Source organism: Ursus arctos, unplaced genomic scaffold (genome assembly GCF_023065955.2).
Source record: "Ursus arctos isolate Adak ecotype North America unplaced genomic scaffold, UrsArc2.0 scaffold_28, whole genome shotgun sequence".
Taxonomy (NCBI): Eukaryota; Metazoa; Chordata; class Mammalia; order Carnivora; family Ursidae; genus Ursus; species Ursus arctos.
In genome coordinates this window covers 38,232,235-38,250,083 of record NW_026622963.1, presented here as the reverse complement: position 1 = coordinate 38,250,083, position 17,849 = coordinate 38,232,235, and the positions used below count along the sequence as shown (strand labels likewise).

The 17,849-nt window shown below is 59.4% G+C and overlaps 1 protein-coding gene across 1 annotated transcript in view; it reads right to left on the bottom strand.

The window, feature by feature from the left end:
* The window catches only part of RASGRF1 (Ras protein specific guanine nucleotide releasing factor 1), a 94,893-nt gene extending 79,110 nt beyond the window's left edge, over positions 1 to 15,783 (bottom strand). Inside the window, exon 1 of the mRNA XM_026510612.3 lies at positions 15,508 to 15,783. Within this exon, the coding sequence (XP_026366397.1) occupies positions 15,508 to 15,783 (276 nt within the window). The remainder of the gene's footprint in view (positions 1 to 15,507) is intronic.
* Positions 15,784 to 17,849: the final 2,066 nt, after the last annotated feature.

Here is a 17,849-nt window from a genome sequence, read left to right as displayed (position 1 = left end):
ATGCACTTGACAGCCCCACACAGAACACTCCACCCGAAAGCAGCAGAAAACACATTCTTGTCAAGTGCGCATGGAACATTCTCCAGGAGAGAACATATGTTAGGCCACAAACCAGACTCAGTGAATTTAAAGAAGACTGAAATCATACTGAACATCTTTCCAGACCACAATGGTATGCAACCGGGAATCAACTGCAACAGAAAACTGGAAAAAAAAAAATCACAAATATGTACAGAGGAAACATGCTACTGAGCAACAAATGGGTCAATGAAGAAATCAAAGAAGAAGAAAAAAACCCTTGAGATGAATGAAAGTGAAAATACAACATATCAAAATCTGTAGGATGCAGCAAAAGCCGTTCCAGGAGGGAAGTTCATAGTGAGACAAGAAACAAGACAAATCTCAAACAAACAGTGAAACTTTATACCTAAAGGAGCTAGAAAAAGAGGAACAAATGAAGCCTGACATCAGAAGGAAGGAGATAATAAAGACCAGAACAGAAATCAATAAAATTGACTAAAAAGACAACAGAAAAAAAATCAATGAAACTCATTCTTTGAAAAGATGAATAACACTGATAAACCATTAACTAGACTCAGTAAGAAAAAAGAGAGAAGACTCAAATAAATAAAATCAGGAATGACAGAGGGGAAGTTACAACTGATACCAAAGAAACACAAGGGATCATAAGGGATAACAATGAACAATTATACATCAACAAATAGGACAACTTAGAAAAACTGGATAAATTCCTAGAAACATACAGTCTTCCAAGACTGAATCATGAAGAAATAGAAAATCTGAATGGGCCAATTATAGTAAGGAGACTGAATCAGTCATCAAAACCCTCTCAACACACAAATGTCCAGGACCAGACGGCTTCACTGGTGAGTGCTACCAAACATCCAGAAAGATTTAATATCCACCCTTCTCAAACTCTTACCAAAGGATTGAGGAGGGGTGAGTGCTTCCAAACTAATTTTCCCAGACCAGCATTAACCTGATATCAAAAGCTGACAAGAACACCACACACAAAAAAAGAGAAAATTACGGGCCAATATCCCTGATGAACATACATACAAAAAGCCTCAACAAAATATTAGCAAACTGAATCAACAACATATTAAAAGGATCATAATCCATGACTGAGTGGGATTTATTCCAGGGATGCAAGGATGGTTTGACATTCACAAATCAATCGGTGTGATACACCACATTAACAAAATGAAGGATAAAAATCATATGATCATCTCAACAGATGCAGAAAAGCACTTGACAAAATTCAACATCCATTTATGATAAAACTCTTATCAATGTAGGGTTAGAGGGAACATACCTCTACATAATAATGACCATATATGAAAAACCCAGAGACAACATCATACTTAATGGTGAAACCGAGAGCTTTCCCCTAAGGTCAGGAACAAGACAAGGATGTCCACTCCCACCACTTTTATTCAACACAATACTAAAAGTCCTCGCCACAGCAATCTGACAAGAAAAAGAAATAAAAGGCATCCAAATCACTAAGGAAGAAGTAAAATATTTACTAGTTGCATATGACATGCGACTTATATATAGAAAGCCCAAAGACTCCACCAAAAAAAACTGTTAGAACTGATACAGGAATTCGGTAAATTTGCAGCATACAAAATCAATGTACAGAAATCTGTTTCATTTCTATACACCAATAATGAAGAAGCAGAAAGAGAAATCAAGGACTCAATTCCATTTACAACTGCCTCAAAAAGATTAAAATACTTAGGAATAAACAACCAAAGAGGTGAAAGACTGTAAAACACTGATGAAAGACACTGAAGAGGACACAAAGAAATGGAAAAATTCCATGGTCACAGATAGGAAGGTTTAGTATGGTTAAAATGACCACACTACCCAAAGCAATCTATAGATTCAATGCAATTCCTCTCTGAATCTCAACGGCATTTTTCGCAGGAAGGAAACAATCCTAAAATTTGTACGGAACCACAAAAGACCATAAATACCCAAAGCAATCTTGAGAAAGAAGAACAAAGCTGGAGGCATCGTGCTCCCTGGTTTCAAACTATATTATGAAGAAAGGTATAGTAATCAAAACAGTATGGTATCGGCAATAAAACTGAGCCTAATTGAAAATGGAGGGGACTTCCTGGCTGGTGGGTGGTTTGTGGGCTTGCAGGGAAAATGGGATTATTGTCCAGGCTCTGATCCATTTCAGAAGTTCGGGGCAATGTCAGAGTTGCTAAGGGTCTGAGCTGCCCACCTGGTGGGTGACCGGTGGAGCACATCAAGAAGCAGGGTGAGCCCTCCCCAAGGGACGCTCAGGGCTCTCCTCCCGTCCTCTGCTGATCACTCCCCCAGGCTGGGCCATGGACACACACACACACTCACACGCACTGTGTGCACAGGGGAGGGGTGCAGGCAGAGGGGCGCTGGCCCGCAGGTGCTTGAGGCTGGGGCTCTGCTCAGTGACAGCTCTGGGGCCCCACGCCTGCCTGGGTCCCCTCCTGCAGGGAACAGGGCTGTCTGCGGCCAGCGTGTTCTTGGAGGAGCCACCTCCTCGTCCTTGGGGCTGGGAAGACATCACCTCCCCTGCTCTTTGTGGGTCTGTGCTCCTGTTCTGCCCCTTTCTCTGCCTGTACCTGCTGGCCCATCTGTGCACCTCTGCCCCTTTCTCCCACGGTCTGGCCCTGCCTCTCTGGTCTCCACCCCTCCCCAGACGCCTCTCCCACACCCCTCAGCTTCCTTCGTCAGGGTACATGAGTCAGCTGGCTGGGACCACCGCACAGGCTCCAGGAGCAGCCCCCCAGGTCTCCCCTTCTCGGTCTGCCCCTCCTGCTCGGGCTGGGGACAGGCTGCCTCAGGTCAGGAGCTCCCTGTGTCTCTCCTGCCCCAGAAGTCTGGACGCATGTGCTCTGCACCTGTGACCTGCACTCTCCCTCCCTAAGCTCCGTTCTGGCTGGTTCGGGCATGTCTGGGACACGGATCGTGGAGCAGTATGGTCTGCGATTAGGGCACGGGCTGAGGGAGGAAGGAGGGGCCGCTGGCCTGCTTTGGGTCCAGGTCCCAGGCTCCAAGGTGTCGGTGCTCCCAGCCCAGCTCACTGGAGCCCTCTGACAGCCACAGAGAACCGCAGTGTCCCAACCCCAGCATCTGGCTGGGAACCTCACGTGGCTGGTGGTCTAGACAGGAGCTGGAATGTTTCTGGGGTTCTGGGTAAACACTCTCTATCGTCTTTTCTAGGGAGGAACACTGACCCTGGGTATCCCCAGAGTCCCACAGCCTCAGATGGTGTCGGATCAGAGCTCGGACAGACCCCAGGTCACCCTTGGAAGCTGAGCCACCCCTGAGCCTCCCCAGAGTGACCAGGCTGTGCAGAGGCAAGAGACAGGCACCGGCAGGGCTGCAGTGTGGGCAGCGGACGTCCTGGGGTCGTGGAGCCGCTGGGACGACAGCGGGACCACATCTCGGGCGCCCAGAACGATGCCCGACCGAGCAGGACTCCCTTGAAGCTTCTCAGGGTCCGCAGGAGCACACGTGGGCCTCAGCATGACCACAGGATAGGCCCTGAGTCGCACTTGTCACGACGATGTGGCCACGTGGTCACGCGGGACGGCCCCCCGTGCAGAACGGCAGCACTGTTCCGGAATCTGCCGTGGGGACCCCCCAGAACTCTCTGGGGCCACACAGAGCCACGCCCGCGGCCCCCGGGGTCCTGGGTGGGACCAGGACTCACACACTACAGGATAAACTCAGAAACAAATCTGGGCCCTCCTCTGGGAGTCTGTTTCCGTCTGGAATCCTAACAGGCCGCCTGAGAGTGGCCACAAGGACCCAGGAGCGTAGCAGCAACAGAATCCACCAGTGGACCCCACCTGACGGTGTTGCAGAAACAAGGCTCGCTGAAGGACCCCTGGCCTCACCGGGGCTGACGGAAGTGCCCGGAACTGGCCCAGAGCCTCCACCGATATCCGGCCCAGACCAGCCCTTCCCTCCCTCGGAAGTCAGGGCTGAGTGCCTTGACCTGAGGCTCCCTAGGAGTCCCAGGACGGATCGGGAGCGTACTGAGCGTGGAGGCCAGACTGCTCCCGCAGATCCGGAGCTCTCCCAGGCCTGGCAGGTCCTGCTGACTGCTGCGACCCCCTCCCCGCGGGTCTCCGCCACAGCTATACCCTGCGTCCCAATGTGATTAGTGTGCGTGTGGCCCGCACGTCGAGGCTGAGAACAGCTCACGGGTCTAGACCTCCACCTGGACCTCAGCAGGTGACCGGGGGAGAGATCCAGAAACGAGACCTGTGAGTGCCGAACTCACAGGCAGGACCGCACATCGCACCTGGGGTTGTGCCAGGACCAGAAGCACGAGGGTCCTTCCTTACCTTGGCTGGAGGAATATTCTAGAGACACATCTGTGGTCTCACCGGGGCTGAGGGCCTAGGCTCCAGCTCATGCCTGCCCCCAGGATGCCCTCCCTCCTCCTGTCTGACCTGGCCGCTAACCGGCTCCTGCCGCCTGATGGCCATCGGGGGCTGGATGGATTTCCCCTCCTGCCCACGCACCTAGTTTCCACAGTCCTCAGCGCCTGGGTCGCAACCTCCAGCATCGAGGGCGGCTCAGCAGACTTGAGCCTCTAGAAGTTGGGGAGGTGGCTCGAAACCCCCCGCCTGCTTAGCCTGCCCCCCTGCCTCATGCCTTTCTCACCTGACTGGCAGGGGTACGGCGACCCCCACAGGACATCCAACACTGGGCATCCACTGACGGGCAGGGGGACCCAGCGTCCCACTCTGCCCACGACCAAGGGGTTTCTGCAGGCACAGAATTCTGGTGCTGAGGCCAAGAGAGTCCCGAGCAAGCCAGGAGGGTGGGTCATCCCAAAGGCGAAGGAGCTGGGGTCAGGGGCGCTGCTCAGAGCTCAGTGACCCTGGGCAGCCTCTTGTCTCTCAACAATAACGCCCGCCTTTGGCAAGACAGATACAACTGGTGTCCATCATGGAAAATAACGTTCTTTCCACTTTCATTCTCTGAGTGATTTCTCATTCATGACACCGACCCGCGTGTCTTCGGTCCCCACAGAACCGGACACTGGCCCCCTCATGGCTCAGTGACAAACACAAAGGGCCTCCAGGGAGGCCGGGCACCCCTCCAAGCCAGAGCTCAGCCTCCCGCTTTCCCGTTCCCTCTGCACCACCAGGCACACGGCCACACGTTGCCACGGCCCCTCTCCTCCCCCAGCAAAGCTGTGATCAGCTTGTACTGTGATGACTTTTTAATGGTCTTTCCCAGGTGCTCGGAGAGGCTCGATGTGGGCTGCACATGCTCGGGCCCCTCCTGGGACCCGTGAGAGCAGAACGCGGGGGCAGTGGGACGGGGCAGGGGCAGGGGTTTTGGGCACCAGAATTTTTAACCCCCCCCCCACCGTGGGTTCTGATGCTCACCCAGTGCTGGGGACCCCCGAGGGGAGTGGTGCCCGCAGCAGAAGCACTTCTCCTGGAGACCAGCCCCGGAGCAGCCGTAGGCTTGTGCCCCCGGGGTCACACCCAGGGTCCCTAGGTGTTTGGAGCCGTGACGTGGACAAGCGCGACTGACGCGCTGTGTGTGGTGAACGCCAAGAGCAAGAAAAAGGAGAAGGAATTGGAAGTGTCCTAGAGAGAAGCGGGGACGGGGGACGGTCTAACTCAGGGGGCGGGCAGAGGGGGGTTCCTGGTCCAGGCCGTGGAGGCCGGGCACAGGGCTCCTGCATGCGTTCCCTTACTTACCACTGCAGCCATTCCAAGGGGGTCCTTCCTCTGCTTAAGCTGCTCTGAACGAGCGCCTTCCTTTCCACTGAATGATTTCCGACCAAGAAATACCCCTGGAGCTTGGCACTGCGCCTTGGCCTGGGCATGGAGCAGCCTTCATTTGCTGACACATTTGTCACCATGGCACAGGAGCCTGGCTTATTAATTGATAACAGCAAAGCCACAAAGCAGGTGACATTGACTCTGCTTCTCGGGCTTGGGCAGAGGAGCTGGCTGGAGGGGCTGGGGCGCCCTGGCTTCTCATGATCAAAGTCTAGGACTCTTCAGGGACACCCAGAGGCCCACGCGCATCGTCAAGGCTCTGAGCATTCCTGCGATGAGGGAACTTTCCAGGGACTTACTCTGCTATGGAAACCTTCTGTTTTCAGCTTCTAGATCGATCTACATTCCATAAAACCAGTGTTCTGGGGAGTCCACCTTGGGACCCTCGGGGTGGAGTCCTCTGACCTCGGTTCAGTATTTGGCCTTGGGGTCTTCAAGACAGCTCTCCTGTGGATCTGTTTTCTCTTTCACAAAATGGGGAGGGTATCACCCGCCTCACAGGGTTGTTTAAAACAGATACTGTGAGAGCTCATGGCTCATAAAAATGGGTAATAATGGCTTTTGAACAAGTTGAATCCTTCCCAAGTCTAAGCGATGGGTCTAGTCAACCCATCGGGGCAAATTACCGGAAACACACGTGCATGTGCGTTCACACGCGTGTACAGACGGCGGCCCCCAAAGCCACTGGAAGCTGTGACTATGACCTTATTTGAAAATAGGGTCTTTGCAAATGTACTCGAGTTAAGATGAGCTGTACTGGGTTAGGAAGGAGAGGCCCTGGTGAAAAGAGGGACACTGGGGTGCAGACACACAGAGAGAAAGCCCAGCAAGGAGGTAGGCAGACGCCACGGGCCGCCAGAAACCAGCAGAAGCTGCACGAGGCCAGGAGAAGTCCTTCCCCAGGACTTCATTCAGACTCCTAGCCTCAGAACTGGGACAGATTCCAGTACTGCTGTTTCAAAGTAAAAAATGCACACCCCTGCCCCCCAAGCCCCCATGTGTGAGTGCACACACGAGGCCCGGGGGCTCGTGACCTGACGGGTCATGGCTACACTAATGTCGGGGATTACTGTGGTCACAATGGCCGGCATCCTGGGATGGCTTCCACTCCTATCTCCCTCTCATTCCCGATATTCAACTGGCCGGCCAGTTTCCTGCTCTGGACATCGGAATCCGTGCCCGCCCCCACCCCGTGCCATGCCCTGCTTCAAGGCTTCATGTCGTCCCACCTGGACCACTAACCTGCCCCCCTCCAGCCCATCCTGGTCTCTCCCGCTCCAATTCATCCCGCTCGGCCAAACCCAGACCCACCGCTCCCTGCCTGCCCTCGCTGAGTGACAGAGGCACCATTCTTGGTCGTCTCTGGAGCCCTGGGCCCCCACTGGCTCTTGCTCCTCCTTCGGGGCCCTGGTCCCAGCTGGCCCTGGGCCTCGGCCAACCCTCTCTGCCAGAGGCTGCCCGGTGTCCCAGTCCAGAGGGGCCGTGCTGGAGAACCTGCTGGGTCTCCAGCCACGTGTGTGTGTGTGTCCCTGTGTGTGCCTGCACGTGTGTGTGTGAGCACGCACATGTGAGAGTGTGTCTGTGTGCATGCACGTGTGTGTGTGTGTGTGTGTGCACGCACATGTGTGCTCCTGTGTGCGTGGACACAGCCTGGCCTGCGTTCCACCTCCCTCCACCCTCCCCACAATAAGGGCGGTCACCCAGGCTCCTCCTCAGGTCCTCCTGGACACCCAGTTCCCCTTTATACCTCCTACACTCAGGCTCCCCAGCGTAGCCACCCTGTCCCCCGACCGCCGCAGGGAGAGGTCCCACTCTCCCTGTCTTGTCCTCTGACCTCTCTCCATGCCCCTGCAGCACAGGGCACGCTCCTCACACGCTGACTCTCCCCAGCCCCGGTGTCGGCGCTTCACTAGGCGGGCCAGCTCCGTGGAAGTACCGCCGTCCACCGGGCCCCACACTGCTCCCACACCAATCCTAGGACCGACCCAGCTGCCTTGCTCCTAACGCCCCACCTCATTGGATATGGCTCCACACCGGGCCTGGACCCCACTTCACGATCTCCCCCTGCTCTGAGTGGCCTCGTTCCGCCCAGGCACTGCCTCTGAGTTCTCAAGCCGGACTCTTCCCAGAGCCTGGTTCTTGCACCGGACTCTGCTTTGTCTCCAAGCCGAGTGTCTGTTGCAGACCGCTGTCCAGCTGTCGCCTCCTGGGCGGCCTGAGCCACGGGTCACTGTGGCCCGCCACCCAGCGGGGACTGAGACCTGCTGCGGGGGACACCTTACCACTGGCTCACCTAGCTGCCTGCCCCACCTGGAACGGGGGAGAGTGGCTGCAGGGTCAGCCCCTCCTCTCAGACTCAGCCTCGAACTAGGCAGTGCTCAGCCCGTGCTGTGGGGCCCGTGGCCCATGTTAGTGCAGGCTCCACGCCTCTGCCACTGGATGGTCTCTGTCCAAGTAAGTTACTCCAGCCCGAGGAGCCACGGCCACAGAGGTCACGTGTGGCTGCACCTGCATGAGTCTGGCCCCACCGCTCTAGACGTTTGCTGAATGTGGGAATGAGCTCCGGTCTGGCCCTGGAGGCCATTCAGCTTCCATCACAAACCTGGTGAGCAGCTGCTCCGGGGGAAGGCTCGGCTCTGTGGCTCGGCACAGGGGCTCCGGGGGCCCCTGCAGCCCATGTGCCCCCTGTCCTGCGTGTCCCTTCTTGGTGGAGCTTGGACCCTCAGCTTTCCTCTGTAGCAGGGCTGACCACCCTGTGCTCTCACTGTTTACTTGCCGGGCTGTCTCCTCGCTGGAATCCTTCTCCTTGTTATTTGGGGGGAAACCCGGTGGTCGACATGCTTGTCTTGATGCCCGCCCTGGGATGACAGGGTCACAGAGCACAAGGAAACAGGGAGGCCTGGCTTGGGCCTGCCCCTCCCCATGCGAGCACACACAGCTCCGCACAGGTTCTGCCCTCCTGCCGTTATGGTCACCGTGAAGGAGCCCTGCCTCTGTCCCCTGCTGTTCTGTGTGTGTGTGTGTGTGAGCTGGGCGTCGTGGACGGTCTGCATTCTGGAAACACAAATCTCCTTGCGCACGCGCGTACGGGCTGCAGGACACATGGATGCAGAGAGATAGTGGGTGCCTCCGGGCTCTGCGGTCGAGCACTGAAGGGTCGGCACTTGCCCGCTGCCTCTGGACGGAAGCCTTGTGACTTGCTTGTCCGCTGAACTGTGGCCCGAGTGGGTCACTTCTGCTCCACTCCCTCCCCTTGGCTGGGGTGACTGCGGGGGCAGCTGTCAGGGCGAATCTCCATCAGCTCGGCTCCCCAGGGGTCACAAGGCCCACTGCACAGGATGTCAAGCGCGAACAAGAGACACACGTTCGCGGTGTTCGTGAAGCTCCTGCTTGTTACTGCAGCTTAACCCAGCCCTCCCAACGAGCGCACGGCGAGGAGGCCGCCCCCAAGTCCAGGTGAGAGGTGACAGTCGCCTGCAGGATTCAGGAGGCGGAGTGGACAGGGCTGGACGGGGGTGTGGCCGCCAGGGACGAGAGTCTCCCCCAGGGCCATGCTTGCTTCCGCGTTTTCAGAAGCCCACCGGTCTTTGAGGTAAGCGTTACCACCCCATCCTAATGTCCGGGGTCACAGCCTGGCGTGGACTAGCTTCGAACCTGCCAGAGACCCTGTGACCCGGGCCACTGCTCCGCTGAGCAGATCTGACCATGACCCCCGTGACCCGGGCCACTGCTCCGCTGAGCAGATCTGACCGTGACCCCCGTAACCCGGGCCACTGCTCCGCTGAGCAGATCTGACCATGACCCCCGTGACCCGGGCCACTGCTCCGCTGAGCAGATCTGACCGTGACCCCCGTGACCCGGGCCACTGCTCCGCTGAGCAGATCTGACCGTGACCCCCGTGACCCGGGCCACTGCTCCGCTGAGCAGATCTGACCGTGACCCCCGTGACCCGGGCCACTGCTCCGCTGAGCAGATCTGGTCACGAAGGTGAAAGCTGGAGCCGTAACAGCCTCCATTTACTGACGAGACCCACCGTGCGGCTAGGGCTTCACAACACTCAGAACAAGGGTGCGAGGGAGGCTTTGCTCTCCACCCCACAGCTGGGCCAACTGAGACTCAGGGAGCTGGACAACCTTCCCAAGCTAAGAGGATCCAAAGCCCGTCCGCGTGGCCTGAAACCCTCGAGGCTAGAGGCAGGGAACTCACTCCTCAGCGGGTGGGCTTTGCACGTGAAGGGCTGCGTGCTCCTCTCCGGGAGGGGGTGGGCAGTGGGGGTGTCCAAGGGCAGGACAGGTGCACTCATGGAGGCGTCTTGGCGCTGGCAGCGCTCCGCCCCCCCCCCCCCAGGTCCACACGTCACCAACGCTCCTGCATACACATCGGGGGCTGAGTCCTGTTCTCGGCTGTGTGCACGCAGGCGCCGGTTCCAAGCTCCCACGGATTCTGGGGAAGCCGGACTGTGGGGCGTGGATGCCTGTCTTGGTAGGTTTTCCCTTGACGCTCACGGGATTGGAGTTGCAAGGCTCTCACCCGAGCAGAAAGACAAACTCCTTCACGCAAGTCAAGGAGCGACAGTTGCTGCTAATTCTCTGTTGTTCTTGGCAGGGGGTGGTAAACGGAGCCGCCCCCCGCGGTTTGTGGGGGAGGGGCTCAGGTTCTGCACTCACCTGGCCGCTCTGCCGCGCACGTGCTCTCTAACCTTGAATAAGTTACTTGACAGCTCTGCGCCTCAGTGTTGTTGTCTCAAGAATGGGTGAGCAGTGACAAGCTCCCAGGGCTGCTGGGAGGACTAAGGGAAGCGCTCACACAGAACAAGCACTCTGGGGCCTGGCACATAGTAGGTGCTCAGCACAAAGGAGGTGCTTGGCAAACTGCATGTTCTTCAGTATGTATTGGTCTAGTGACGTCAGGTTCCATCCAGTCCAGCTGGATGGCGGGTCCTGCCAGTGATACCCGAGCGTCTGTATCGTAAAGACCTCGGTCTTTCACTGAGTCAGGGTTCCGACACCCCTCATCGACTGCCAGTTGTGACCACCCCTCGTTCTCCACCTCAGCTGGCCCCCGTTCTCCTGCGCCTGGAAATTCATGGTCATCACAGACTGTGACCACGGCGTGGATGAAGGAAAGCCCAGGCTCCGTGGGAGGGAGGCCGAGGCCGGGACCTTGGGGGTGGGGAGGACGCTGGTCACTGACAAGCATGAGGTGGGAGGTGCTTCCAGGTGAGGGAGCAGGTGCCAAGGCCCTGAGGTAGGAAAGAAGAGGCCTGTGTAGGGCGAGGAGGAGCAGTCTGAGGAAGGTGGGGCAGGGCTTGCGGAAGGGCAGACTCTGAGGTCCTGTCGGTCCCGCAGGACAGGTTGCAGTTTTTCCTGAAGGCAATGGGAGCCACGGGCGCGTTCAGAAGCTTGGTGCGGTGATCTGATGTGCGCCCGCCCGGGGAAGGTCCCTCTGGCAGGGGCTGTGCGGAGGGGGACTGGAGTGCGGGCTGTGGGACACCGTGAGGGTGTTCTGCAAGCCATGCAGGGAGCCCAGGAGGAGGCGGAGAGGGAGGATTCCCAGCACCTGGCCATGGCTGCAGGGGTGCACCTGGGGAGGGCTCCCCGCCCACCCCCCTGGGAGCTCTCTGAAGACACACACTTTCTTTTTCTCTGCAGCCACGGACGTAGCCGAGGTCTGGCCCCTAGAGACCCGTGTTTACTGCATAAATAAACACAGTGCGACCTCAGCTGGGCCTTGCGTCTGCACGGTCTGGAGCCACCCGCACGCACCGTCACCAAGCAGGCAGGCAGTGACCTGGTATTTCCTTGTCCCAATTAAGGTATAATTACGGAGCCTCTGCAACCTCATTTCAGCTCTAGAAACATCTGGGGGATGGCACGGTTAATCCCGGGGCCTCACAGCTGCAGGGGCCGTGCGCTGGGTCTGGAACAGCGGGACCTCTCCCCCTCCGGAGGCACAAGCATCCGCAGTCCGAGTCCCTCGCTCCCCATCTGAGGGGTGTTGCTATAGGACCATCCTAACCCCCTATGTTCAGGTTGCATTTTCCTGGTTGGCCGAGGGGTGGAAGGTGCTAGAGCGACGGGAGGGCATGCTTTGTGATGAAGACCGGGTAGCTGCAGACAGACAGAGAAGGAGTCTCATTCCAGCCCCTGCCTCGCGGGGCGGCCCCGAGCCGGGTTCCTCCTCAGTGAGCAGGGCTCACGCAGAGCCTTCGGGCTGCTGTTGACCTGAACGCCCCAGGCCGACCGGGGAGATGTCCTGTGAGCAAGGACCGGGCGTGGGCTTCCTCTTCCCTCCAGGGAAAGGCATCCGCTGGGTGGACAACATGGGAGTCTGCCCACGTCAGTGCTCCCAGTGAATCAGGGAGAGCCCGGCGTCCGCAGCTTGACCCCTTCTGGTTGGGGGTGGGGTGAGGAGGGTGGTGGGGCTGGTCCGGTCACGTTCCCCACTGCAAAGCTGAGGCTGGAAGCCTTAGCTCAGGGGGCTCAGAATGAGGGCAGGAAAAGTCCGCATGGGGCACTCAGTGCCAAAGCAGGGCCAGGCATACCAAGGGTGCAGTGGTAGGGAAGCGAAGTCCAAACCCTAAGTCCAAGTGCACCTGGGCCTTCCGTGTGTGGGCTGCAGGGCTGGGAGGAGAGGAAGTCAGCCCAGGTGCCCAGCAGTGGCCACTGGGCACGGAAGTGGGGCCGGCCCGGTGGGCCTTTGTGAGATGTGGGATCCCAGCTCGCGGCTCCAGGATACTGGGGCTGCACCAGGGGCTGTCAGACCCACATGGAAGCCCCCAGATGAGAGGGCGTCAGGGCGCCACGTGCCTGGGATGCAGGGTCTGGGACTGGCACCCTGTCAGCCTGAGCACGTCAAGTGTGCAACGAACATACGAGGCACCAAGTTCAGCTCAACACACACTCTCTGCGCACCTATTACGCGCTCGGTCCCTGCCGAGCCCTGGCCTTTCCAGGGGGAAGCCGCCTGCTTAGACCAGGACAAAATGACGTCCTGCTTAAAGCAGGTCTTCACCAGGTACGGGCCAGTCCAGTCAGCCTGCCAGCATCTTCGAGGCCTCCTAACGAGGGCACTCCGCCACACGCCCAGAAGGTCTGGTCAGGCTTCCTGTGGGCCCAGATGCAGGGCCGACTCAGCGACAGGCTGGCTCCCGTGCCAGGGCCGCGCGGCTGCCAGGGGGCGCCCAATCCCAGGAGAGATACCGGGCAGCTGCTGGGACGACCAGTTTTACTCTAAGACGCAGAACGGAGACGCTACAAATTCCCGTAGGCTCGCACAGGCCGAGCAAGCAGGATGCACTTTTCCACGTTAGCCAAACCCTTGCTCCAGAGCCAAATGGAAGGAACAAAGCAGACGTCTTTAACGAAATCGGCACCTGAGCCGGCAGCACCCGACCATCGCCCGCTCGGCTCAACCCTGTCCTGTTCTCCCGCCACCAGGCTGCTCTCGGAACTCCTCTGGGGCTCCCGGACGGGTGGTGTTCTGGGGAGACGGCCGTGAGCACGCGTGTGTATCATGAATTGGTTCTGCACCCCTGTCCCTTCCAAAATCTGCTGCTAGCGCATTTCCGTACCTGAGCCAAGACTGATTTGAAATTAATGTAGGATCTCGTTTTCAGGAATTCTTAGACACTGGGTGAACTCCAGGCCTGATTCTGCCACTGACTCACTCTGCTGATGGGCAACATCCTTCCCCTCTCTGGTCTTCCGTCTGTCTGTCTGTGAAATGGGAAGGACAGGCTGTAGGGTGTCCCTGAGGGTCCTTTCAGCTGTAACATTTTCTGTTGGGCCCCTATGCCCTGCCCAGGTGGCTACGACTCCCCCAGATCTAACTACAACGTGCTGTGAGCATACTTTCATGCACACCACCTAACTGTGCTCTGGAAAGCAGGTGTAATCATCCCCATTCCGCAGATTACAACACAGAGGCTCGGAGAGGTTGAGGGTGTTCACTGAGCTCACAGAGAGCCAGGAGGGCGCAGTACTGAGATTCAGTGTCAGACCCGGCTCTGGCTTCCAGGGTGTGGAGAACAGACGCTTGAGCCCCGTGGTTCCCCAGCTTCCTCCTTCCCTCTCTCCCTGCCTTCCCCGGGTGCTCAGCTCTGGGCTCTGGAGCTGGGGACTGAGGGATGGAGGTGGGCTCCAGCTCCAGGGGGCTGGGGGCTACTGGGAGGTCCAGGGGGACTTGGGCTGGCAAGGGCTGGCAAGGTTCTGGAGGGCTGGTGAGGTCAGGCTATCAAGGGCCGAGAGCAGCGTCTCTGGCCCAGCCGGGGTCTGGCTCTCGGGTCAGTCCTCTAGGCCCCATTGAGCCGAAGGAGCTGCCTGCTCTTTGCTCTGCTTTGCCCTCTGGGAGCCTCTTCCTGCCCTGTGTCCTGCCATCCCCAGAGATCCATCCCCAAATATTCCGGTCCCCAGAAATCATCCCCCAACACCCACCAGACAAGGGCAGGGAAGACAGAGGTACCGCAGAGGCCGGGCTCAGACCTGTCTTGACAAAGAGGTGGCCAACTTCAAGCAAGGCTTCCAGGCCGGCCAATTCCAACACCGCCAGTCAGCACGCAGCAGCGGCTTTGAGATCTCAGCTATCTTTCGGAAACCCAAGCCGCGGTTGCCTGGTATGACACTGGGCAAGTAAAATCCCTCTGTGGGCCTCAGCGTCCTCCTCCAGGCAGTAACCAGCTGGTTGCGCGCCCCCCCCCCCCCCCATGGATCACAGGTCCCTTCCAGCGCTGACATTTTAGGATCCACTATCTTTGACTTCCCTTTCCCAGAGGCATGGAGACTGACCAGATGCCTTTGGAGAGCGCACCAAGCTTAAACATTGCTCTCCTCTCGGTCGCTCCTCCCTCCCTCCACGCCAGAGGCGCACCCCCACCCCGCCCGGGCCCCCAGGGCAGATCCAGGCCCGGCCCTGAGCCCTGCAGCTCCTGAAACGCGAGGGTAGCGCGTTGGCCGCGACTGCGGCGGTGGCGGAGGCGCAGGGGGAGGGGGAGGAGAGCAGCGCCCGCCTGTCCCGCGGCCTCCGCAGCAGCCCCGGCCCTGACTTAGGCGCGCCAGAGGGGTCCCTGGAGCACGTCGGTCTGGGGCTCGGGCCTGGGGCCCGCTGGGAGACCTTCGCCGCTCCATGGCACCCAGCCGACCCCTGCGGCCCCGCACCCCCAACTTGGCCGAGCCAGCGCAGTCTCTCCTTCACTCCCAGCGGCGGTGGGGCAGGGGGCCCGGCGCTCAGACGCTCTGTCTCGCCCCGCCCGGGCCGGGGGCAGACGGTCGCGGCTGTCGGAGGCCGAGCGGGTCGCGGAGCGGGCGTGGGAGTGGGAAGCACCAATTTTGGATGGATGTGGGTCCACATTCCTCGTCTGTCTGGTCCTCTGGACTCCCATCTCCTCCCGCACCCCGTCGCTCTCAGCGCCTCCGCGTCTCGGCCCCTGCGTCCCCGCCTCCCACGGAGCTCGCCGGGTGAAGGGCAGCCGCAGCCCGCGCCTACTCCCTGCCCGCAGTCCCTGCCCCCTCTGCCCGCCGCGGGGTCACCCGCCCGCTTGAGCCAAGCCTCCTCTCGCGCCGAGGGAGCCGAGAGTGGAGGGACCAAAGTTCGGCCACCATCGGCCGGCGGAAGGCCCGCGTTGCCGAGGGCCGCGGCCGGGGCGCTGGGAGGTCAGACGCGGCGCTGGCCTCACCTGTTTCTCCAGCGGCTCCTTGGCCGAGAGCGCAGGCTTGGGGGAGGGCGCGCGGTCGCAGACGCAGCCCTCCAGCAGGTAGAGCCCCGAGGGCCGCGAGCTCGAGTCGCTCTCGAAGTAGAAGAGCAGGTTCTGCAGCAGCGCGAACCACTTGGTTTGCCATTTTGTGTTGTCCGAACTCCGTTTGCTCAGGTAGCCTTTGCGCGTGCCGTCCTTGCGCGCCAGCAGTCCCAGGGACGCGACGTGGCCATCGTTCAGCCGGATCCCCTTCTGCATGGTGCTCGGAGGCCAGCCAGACCCCACGCGCTTACATCTTTTCCGCGCGGCCCCCGGCAGCCCCCTGTCCGTGCGCGCGGCGCGCTGCCTCTCTCTGGCGCTCGCTCGCTCGCTCCTGGTCGCTCTCCCCCTCCCCCCAAATAGCTACACTCCGGGATCTGGCGCCGAGCCGCGGCTTCTGGAAGCGAGATGTACCATTCCCCGCCGGAACCTCTTCTCCTTTCCTCAGCGCCCCGGGGCCCCGGAGATGCCGTCCGACCCTCCCCCGGCGCGGGGCAAACTGAGGGACTGGCTAGCTGAGCGCGGGCGAGGGGCAGGCGGAGTCATGTGACGCGGATCCCTCGAAGAGCCGGTTTCAGCAGCGCGGACAGAGACACGCACGCAGCCCGCCGCGGCGCAGAGCGGCGCGCAGCCTGCACCTTGGCGCCACCTCCCCCTCCCCGGACGCACACACACGCGCACGCACAAACACAAATCCTGCCCCTCTCCCTTGGTCTCCCCTGCTCCCCTTCGGGTGTTAAAAACCAAATCAGATCAATATTCGTTTAACCCCATGGCACCCCGGACGTTCGCCATCCTGGGAGTTTGCGTCTTTGCGCCCCACCGCAGCGCACTGTAGACCTGGGGTTAAGTCCCAGTTGCATTTTCTCTTCCAAAGGCTCCCTCCGGTACTTTATTTTTCTCATCCGAGGTGGATGGTGGAGGGTGGTCGGCGAAATAGATTCGAAAGAGCTTTCGGTCCTATTCTTTGCGTTATCGGCCGGGCCACATTCATTTCAGCGTCCAGCCGCACTCTCGGTGGCTTCCCCAGCGACCTGAGGAGAGCACAGGGGTGAGATGGGGGAGGGGTTAGGCGAGCGCTCATTTCATTTCATTTTATTTTATTTTGAGTGTTGCCATAATTACTGGCGCCACCCCCTGCGCCCTGAGGTCTGGCTGGCGAGCCGCTGCCGGGAGTTTTCTGGAAATACCCCCCAAAGCCTAAAGGCGGGCTTCAAACGCAGGCGCCAGGGACCATGGGAGCCTTCAAATAGCTGCTCTGGCGCAATGATACCTTAATGATAGATTTTCCGTTCTTATTTTTAGCTCCCGTTCGCCTACACAGTTACACGGCATTTATCCGAGAACGTCACAGCGCCCGCATGCTGCACCGGGAGGGCGCGCGGGCCTCCGGGCGCGCCGGGCGCTGGGGCGGGGAGCGCGCACAGCCGTCTGCCGCAGAGGGCAGCGGCCCCCCTCGGACCCGCGTGGCGCCCGGCCTGGCCCGGCGGGTCTGCGGCGCGAAGGGCGGCCGCGCAGCCCGGGAGAGGAAGGAAGGAAGGACACCATCTTTCAGCGGCGAACCTGCGTGCACCCCTCCCCCGGCGCGCGCGCGCTCTCACACACACACGCGCGCTCTCTTTCTCTCTCTCTCTCTCTCTTTCTCTCTCTCTCTCTCTCTGTCTCTCTCACACACACACACACACACACACACACACACACACACACACACCCCTGGGCTGGCTCAAGGAAAGGGAATCAGGTAGTCGTGGGTAGGCCCGCGCAATCCACGGAGACGCCGCGGTGGCGGAGGAGTGAGGGCTGCCCCAGGGCTGGGCACAATGGCGCAGGCCCGCGTTGCTGTGCTGGGGAGCGCGCTGGGGAGGGGCTGTGTTACCCTTAACCTGCCCTCTCAGAGCCCAGGCTCTGGGCTCGGGGTCTCAATGTAAGGAACCGGTGAGGCTGATTTTCCTTCGTGAATAATGAAAACGAAGTGGGAAGATGGCTAAGCCTCTCCATTCAGCCTGGGTTGTCCCCAGGGAGACCCTGCACTGTGACCACCTTGACTTCTCTTTTGCCCTCCTTATGGAAGCTGAGTTTCCAGAGTGAGGGTCTTCATGGAAACTCCTCTATTAGGCAGCCGGGTACAGAGGCCGCGAACGCCTGGGGCAGGGGCTGTCTCGAGAGTGCTCTAGGTCAGTGAAGTCATTCCACCCCTGTACAACCCCGTGCGGTTGGCGAGCCCCACCCCCACCAGCTCCACTGTGCAGGTGGGGGAAATGAGGCACGGAGGGGTTCAGGGGCTT